The 8,014-nt window shown below is 42.9% G+C and overlaps 1 protein-coding gene across 1 annotated transcript in view; it reads right to left on the bottom strand.

Annotated features, from left to right (window-relative positions):
• IFT52 (intraflagellar transport 52) overlaps nucleotides 1-7,741 on the bottom strand; it is a gene marked incomplete at its 3' end in the record, with an annotated part of 8,290 nt that extends 549 nt beyond the window's left edge. Inside the window, exons 1-10 of the mRNA XM_010143911.1 lie at nucleotides 7,686-7,741; nucleotides 7,154-7,241; nucleotides 6,767-6,896; nucleotides 5,821-5,896; nucleotides 5,662-5,733; nucleotides 4,706-4,832; nucleotides 2,523-2,609; nucleotides 1,752-1,820; nucleotides 1,182-1,336; nucleotides 324-411 (exon numbers count right to left, since the gene is read on the bottom strand). Of these exons, the coding sequence (XP_010142213.1) occupies nucleotides 324-411; nucleotides 1,182-1,336; nucleotides 1,752-1,820; nucleotides 2,523-2,609; nucleotides 4,706-4,832; nucleotides 5,662-5,733; nucleotides 5,821-5,896; nucleotides 6,767-6,896; nucleotides 7,154-7,241; nucleotides 7,686-7,741 (948 nt within the window). The remainder of the gene's footprint in view (nucleotides 1-323; nucleotides 412-1,181; nucleotides 1,337-1,751; nucleotides 1,821-2,522; nucleotides 2,610-4,705; nucleotides 4,833-5,661; nucleotides 5,734-5,820; nucleotides 5,897-6,766; nucleotides 6,897-7,153; nucleotides 7,242-7,685) is intronic.
• Between the last annotated feature and the right edge of the window lie 273 nt (nucleotides 7,742-8,014).

The raw sequence follows: 8,014 nt of genomic DNA, 5'->3' as shown, positions 1-8,014 counted from the left end.
GTGTGCCCCTCACACCACTGCTGTCCGAAAGGGCACATTCTGCCTTCACAGCCAAGGCTGAAGCAGCACCTCACAGAGCTCCTCGGCTGAAGGCTCTTAGGCACAAGGCATTCTACCAGAGGCTATGATTTCAAGCGCTTTTGATAAAAATTAGAAGCATAAGTAAGTGTACCGTCCTGCCTGCAATGTATTCAACTCCCAAGTGATGAGTTGTTATGACAGCATTTCTCATATCTTTGGGTTTTTTTCCTTAAAAGAACTCTGGAATGACACATGCGGGTTTTACCTGAACCAGGCACTGTATTAGCAAGGAAATCACTCACCGCCGGCTGGAGAGCAGGGAGTGGAGTCTCAAACTGCGGCTGAACGAGTTGGAGGGGTTCACGCTTCACATTCAGCTGCTCATAAGCTCTGAAGCACAGAAAAAGACAAAGTACAGGAGAAGAAATGAAACAACAGCCACTTCCACTTGCAGGCTATAGAGATGAGTTTTTAGGAAGATGCCAGGGTCGACATTATGCATGTTCATAGCATTAAAAAATGGGATGTCTGATTTTAGAAGGATCACAAAGAACTATATAAAAGTAATAACTGACTTAAACAGTGAGCAAATTAGATAAAATTATGACAGAGAAGATAACGATAGGTGGATATATAAGATAAAAAAGAAGGAAGAAGTCACACCTCAATTCTTCAAGCAACTTTTAAAGGGATGAACATGCATGAGGAAAAAGTGACCCAGTTCAAAAAGAGCAGATTTGAGATTTTAGAAAGGTTTGTCAGGAAGTTCATAACAAAAAGCTATTTAAAAAATTTGGTATGGGATCAGAAGGGAGATCCCTCTGTGAATCCACATCCAGTGGAAATACAGGAAATAAAGTGGAAAAACAGCCCCTCTGGCAAGTACCTGGCATCACTGCAGATAGTGCTACTAAAAATGTCAGACCACTGTTATCAGCCATAGCCAGGAAAAAAGAGAAAACAATGTCAGAAACTACAGCTAAGACAAGCAAGAGCAAACATCACTGTCGCAGCATACAACTCAATCTCCTGGTATATCCACGGTCAGCTGCTGCCTGCAGCTCAGTCTCTGCCGCTCTTCAGCAGAAATGGTGAAGCACAAACAAAAAATGCAGAATACACAATGAAACAAATAAATAAATAACACCATAGTCGCTGACTTGATAACTGAAGGGAGAGCAGTTGTATCCAGCTCATAAAGAGATGTGTCAAACAGCTTGGTGAAGTCTCTGGGGTTCTCGTCTCCTTCTTGCAGACAGACTCGCAGCTGCTCAGCCCGCGTGGCTGTATCTGGGAGCGTGGTGTAGTCTGAAATCTGAGCACACACACACAGGTACACACACCTGCGATGGAAAAAGACCAACCCACTGACACAGTCTCTTCCTGGTTTTTCTCTCCCTCAAAATCGCACCTAGAAATAATTATTTCACTCATTCCCAGGTATGACCCTTTGCAGTGCGGCTCACTAGATAAACAAGCTCTGCAGACTCTGTTCTCCGAGGTGTAAAGCTACTCACCACATGGACGTTGTGCCTGGATTGCTGTTACCTCTTTGAAATTATGTGAGATGGCTCACTAATCAATTGTGCAAGACTGCTGTTCTTTCTAGGCGCACAGAACATACAACTTTATCACGTATGACATTGCTGTTTTGTGCTAAACACGCTATTTGCCAAAACTAGTGCTGCTGGATCGGACTAATTTGCCTCCTCGTGACGGATTTCTCTTACCTCAGGGTCCTCCATATCCATCTGGTTCAAACGGATGTCTGATGTTGTGAGCCACTGGAAAAGCACATCCTGGAGAAGGGCAAAACTTAATTAATTGCGGGAGGGTCCAAATAATCTTACATTATGCTTCAATATTCGTATTAAATCTACTAAATATCATACCATGAAAAAGAACAAAAATGTGGGTAATAAATCAAAGAATTTCTGCGGAGAAAATACAAACATTGTCTTTACAGATGGAAGCAGTGAGTCACGGCACTGAGCACACTCTGCACAAGATGTATCCTTCCAGGAACACCTCAGCAGTAAAATACCATCCTTACACATAAGAACGTTACACTCCCCACTTTGGAAAGTGCATTACGATCTCCAGGCATCAGGAGTTAGATATCCAAAGGGTTATTATTAATCAGCAGCCATAATCAAGCGCTGAAGAAGCTAACAAAAAGTAGTGAACAAAATAAAAAACCCAAACCCAACCCTACTTGATATTTAAATTTAATAACAATGAAGTAGTGACCAGGAGTAGGAAAAGCTTTTCAGAGTCCTACAACAGAAATCATATCTTTAAAAACTCCTTCCTGTTAGTTGTACTCTAACAAATTCCTCAGGATGTCAGTACTGGGTTCAAACCACCCCACTGAAGCCGTTTCATAGCTGTCCTGCTCTAAGGTGAAGCTAGTGAGCCCAGACTGCTTCATAACTGCTGTGAAGAGCCACTGAGGTGTTTTATTAAAAAAACAAAAAAACCAAAACCACAATAGAACTTACCATGATCTTCCCGTTTTCTTCTTTATCTAAATACTCATCACTGAACATGTGGGAAGATCCCAGCACTGCCATCTTTCCACCTTCACTCTATAAACAAAAAACACAATACAGCAAAAAATCCTGCCAAATCACCGTTTTACAGGCAACTGTTAGTGCTGTCTAATTCCAAAGCGATCTACAGAAATAAGAAAGTTTGGAATAAGCAGAGGCAAAAGCACTGTGAACTTGGCAAGCTCACAAGAGCAGAGCAGCACTGTAGGTGCTCTTAAAGCTCTTACATTTATTAAAAATACTGATCTGCATTTTGTAAGAGTAAACATTTGGCTGGCAATCAAAAAAAACCCAACAAAATGTCATCATCAATAGCTGCACTTGGGTTATTTTTGCAGAAGAAGTTCACTCTTTTTTCAACCCAGTAAAAAAGCACTCGGTGACATGAATGCATTAACAACTTCCTGCAACCCATTCTTCAGAGTTCAGAATGCGAACCCAGAGGGCAGTGACGTGTCTGCCCAGCAATATGGCACATACTCCTGGCAGCAAACGAGGAGAGTTTGGTGGTTGCATTATTCCTAAGATAAAATGCAAAATATGTAGATCATTATATTTTAATGTAGCTAAATTATACATGCATGAAAACATATTCATGAAACATCTCCGGAATTCTTTTCTGATGTCACCCCTTAATCCCTCCTCATGGACATACTTAAGAAATAGCAAGTTTTCAACAGAAGCAAAAACCCTGTCACTCTTCCTGCACCGTGACGCTCAGAGCGTAACAGAGCCTCTAGTACCGCTGCAACCAACCTGAAGAGACATCAACCAAAGCTCCAGTTCGTTTAACAAAGCTCTGGGGTTCCGTACTTCAGGTTTCACAGGGTTTTAAGTTGAATTCTACATGTGTTACCCACACCAGCACAGCTGGGCAGCATCCTCTGCTCTTGCTTTCCACTCCTTCCCTCCCTGTTGCTATTCGTCGTCACATCTCTTTTCCACTCCCAGAGATCTTGTTTTAGTTCTACCACGTTTCTCTGCTCTGCCTGAGAGACAACCTCTGTCTCTGGCTTCACCTTCTACCCTTTATCCATAACTTCCTTAAGCAGACAGGAAAAATGAAGCCATCTACTCAAGGTTCATGTCTCGGCATCACCTCAAAAGCAAGAACTATCAGCATGGCTTCTGCAGCACATGCCTAGAACATTTCAGTGACCAAAACGGTGAAACGCTTTATGGAGGTGCAAGTTATATGGATTTCACTTACAGCGTAACTGGGTGGTTACAATTCTTAGAAGAAAACACTCCTCTCTGTACTAACTACATGAGTACACAAGACCCCACGCAAACAGGCACAGACTTGAAACAAGAACACCCACCAGCAAGGCTATAAACCCAGGGGAGTTAAGGCTTTATACAACTTAGATGACTTCTGTCACAAAAAGACAACCCCCTCATTAATGCAAATCACTTCAGTGTTATTTGGGGGGCAGGAGTCTATGGCTCCATTGCAAATTCTGGGTGGCTGAGGGATTTCATTCTATATTTGACAGCTGCAGATAAAATACGAGCAGTAAGTGGACTTGTCTTTGATTTATGGGCTTTATTTCAGTCTCAACATAGGGGGATGGAGTTCGGCATCCTCAGGAAAAAAAAAATCACCTTCCTAACAAAGATATCAAAAAACCACAGTAGTGTTAGAAATTCATCGACACAGTAAAAAATGCATTAACATGTTTACAGTCACTAACAATATTAATCCTTTGTTTGGACCCATCACTACTACTAGATTTCTGAATTTTTAAAGAAGAAATTAACAGGGCTGGACGGGTAAGATGACACATGAAAACCTACTGGCTCCAGGGTGACAGTCCTCTTCCTTAACTCAGTATGGTGTATTTATGAAGCTAACAGTGATCTTATTTACTAAACGATCACTACAGCTTTGAAGAAGAACTAAAAATACCCATCTGTCACCCAAACAAATGTATCATCTTTGCTGAGCACCAAATGCATTCTCCTCCAAAACCCCTGCAACGGAGTTTTCCAGGAAAGGAGGCAGGAGCCACTCGGCTCAGTGGGAGTTTGCAGATGCATCGAAACCAGAAATGGGTTTGTAAGTACTCCTGGAGTCACAATTTTCGGGGAGTAGTGGGAGGACACACGGTTTGTGACATGGTGAATCGTACCTCATGCTGATAGAAAGCGAGAACAGGCCTGTTGGGCGGGAAGCAGATCGATCCTGTCGACAGAACCGCCACTGCTGGTTTCATAACGTTGAGCGTGGCCCCAAACGGATACACGAAGGTGAGGGCTCTGCAGGGAACACAGGACTCCATCAGGACCCGCACGGGTCAGGCAGGCTGGAAAACTTTGTAAACGTCAGGCTGTCTGAACAGCAAATTACACCGTGCCAGCGGCAGCCATCACAACACCCACATCATTGCAACAACATTGCAGTCTCTTTCTACTGGTGTTTTCAGGTTGATTTCTCTTAAGCAAGGAACAAAGAACACTCTTGATTTCTGTCTGCATGCTCCTGTACCTCAGAGAGGTGCAGGGGGTACTGAACTCACAGATTAATAGATAGTCTGGACTAAAACTACAGACAATGTTTTTACCCTTACATTTTCCCCTGTAATTAAGCACAGGGTCCTTTATTAGCACAGGAGAATACAAACATTTGCAGTCTGTTACGGAAAAGCTGTATTCTTCTCAACACCTCTTCACTCCTCTGCAGCACAGAGGGATGGAAAGCTCAAAATTGCAATAAATGTCTATCTTCCCCTGGATTAAGACTCTTCAAAAAGATGTCAGGTGGCTCACCCACTATCTAGAGGTTATTCATATTTACATTATTTAATCAAATTAAAATCCCCACACTAGGGGCAAAAAAGATCTGGTCAGGAGAGTTAACAATTCCCTTGAAAACCTATCACTCCTGCTGGCTATCACCACTGGGTATCAAGCACTGCTAAACAGAGTCTCCTTTTCAGATGTAACCCTGAGGAGCAAGAAGCTGACACAAGAAATACGTGAGAAATCCCCAAAGTGAGCTCAGTGCACTCCTGCTAGATCACAACCCTGCTAAATCCCAGTGATTTCCAACCTTGGCACAACAGCTTCCTCAAAGGAAAACACTTACTGGGAGTAACGACCACTTCCATCTGCATCTGTTGTCTCGAGCACTGTTTTTCCCGCAGCTTCACTGATTCCTCTACAAGATGTTGAAAAGCAAAACTTGCTGAAAACAATAGGGATTGTAAGAGTTTACTGCAGAGATTTATGGATCCCAAATATTTACCTATTCAAAACCCCATCAGAGATTAGGGCCTCCTTTGGATGGTGGTACTTGTGATAGACATGTCGTACTACAGCATCTTGAAAAAAAAGCAAAATAATAATGAGATTTATATCTTAGCGGATCATTGTGCAGGATCAAGCAATGAAAAACGAGTTTAGCCCTTGGATTCCCCGGGTGTTTGCTTCTAGCACCACAGAGCTGGCATGTGGCTGCCGGAAGAATTCAAATCAGCTGTCACCACAGCTTCCTTTCGTACATACAGATTTCGTACAGGAGTGTATTTGCCAGTTCAAATAAAAATATAAAAAATAAGCTGAAAAGCAGATGAGGCAGGAGAATGATCCAGTTTAAAAAACATGTATCATGTTTTACAAGTTCAAATTTTTTTCTTGCATACCTTCCAAAAGCTTGATGAACTAAATGCTGCTGATGTCAAAAAAGGCATAGTCTAGAAATAGCACCAAAGACCCTAAAAATACTTTACATACATTGAGACACAGTTGTTTTCTTGTTTTTTTTTTTTTTTTTCATGCTGGCAGCACAAAACCCAATGAATGGCATTTTATTAGTCTGCTAAAGAAAAGTGCCACTGTTTATTCAGGCTGTGTGTGAAGTGATTCAATTCATTAAAATGCATGGAAAAATGTTTTAAACTAAAGGCTTTTTAACCAAAAACATCACTAGAATTCATTTTTGCTAGTAAATACCAGTAAAACTAACAGCTACAGCAAAAGAATGGGGATGGCTAAGCTGTCAGTGAGGTTCTCTGCCCACAGAAAGCCCTTGGTGTGTCCCAGTACTACACTGCCACGTGCACACAGAGTTGCAGAAGAACCACCTCTCAGACCAAAAGGTTCTTTGCTGGGCTTCTGCCTACACAGGCTGAACCTGCTCTTTGGATTGTGCTGAATACAGATGAATAAAAGGTGTCAGCAAGCCCCATTACCATTATTGAAAGCGACCCCATATTCTTCCAACAAAAAGTTAATATTTGTGCCATGTCGGGACTCTCCGCCTTCTGCCAGCATCACCAGGATGGCTCCACCCTCCTCCAGGAACTGCTTCAGAGCCGAAAACTGGAACACAACAGAGATCCAGAAAAAACACACGTGAAAGAAGCTACACCCAGGGCTGCAGCAAGTTCTGCTGAGATGAGGGAAGGTCAAGGATTTGACTGCTGGCAATTTACTTGACCCCATGATAAAAGCATCCAAATTTGCGTGGATCCATTTACAGCAGCACTACCGCGAAGCCTGCTGAGCTGTCCTTTCCTATTTCGCATTAAGCAAGTCTTAAAACACAACTAATTTGCACACAATGATTGACTTCTTACCTCAGCAGCACTGAACTTTTCTCTCGGCCCTGCTGTAATCCACAATTTTACCCCAACCAGTTTCTCAGACGCGATCTCATCTTTTAAGCTATAAATAGATTAACAGACCCATGTTATTCCTGGATACAGTCCTGAACCACAACTCTTTTCTCTTTTTTTTATTTCAAGGACTGACAAATAAACACAAAGCAAATCGCTTTAGTCACTTTGCATCCTTTGATCTGGGTTTAAAGTTAAGAACTTCAGCAAAAATAATCCTTACAAATTTCAACCTATTAAATAAAAAAGCCCCTCTGACACAATCCTGTGGCACATCCAGAACTTGCATAAACTGTCATAGCTGCTACTGAACTTTGCACCTCATGAGCTTCCTCTTTTTTTTCTTTTGGCTCTGGGTGCATTTGGTAGCGGACAGATAGACAGTATCGTACACACAAGGGCTGTTTGCTCTTTATCCCAAAGTCTCAATCACGATACACTCAAAAACTTGTAGCAGGAGATTAACTCTTATAACTTATGCTCTATAACTTACCATGAGGGAGGTGAGGCACTGGAACAGGCTGCCCAGAGAGGTGGTGGCTGCCGCATCCCTGGCAAGGTTCAAGGCCAGGTTAGACAGGGCTCTGGGCAACCTGGTCCAGGGGAAGGTGCCCCTGCCTGTAGCAGCGGGTTGGCATCTTTAAAGTCTGTCCCAACCCAGACCATTCTGTGAGCCTATGATCTGTTCCATAGCCGGCAGCTCCAACGACAGCTGTGCCCGTTCGGGTACTCGCTGCAGACCACCCACAAGTTCCGGGATCTCTCCAGGACTACGAGGGCCCCAACCCCTCCCTACCCGGGGCTGCACCGCGGGGAGGCCGA

The sequence above is a fragment of the Buceros rhinoceros genome, unplaced genomic scaffold (assembly GCF_000710305.1).
Source record: "Buceros rhinoceros silvestris isolate BGI_N320 unplaced genomic scaffold, ASM71030v1 scaffold42789, whole genome shotgun sequence".
Taxonomy (NCBI): domain Eukaryota; kingdom Metazoa; phylum Chordata; class Aves; order Bucerotiformes; family Bucerotidae; genus Buceros; species Buceros rhinoceros.
This window is presented reverse-complemented; position numbering and strand designations above follow the sequence as displayed.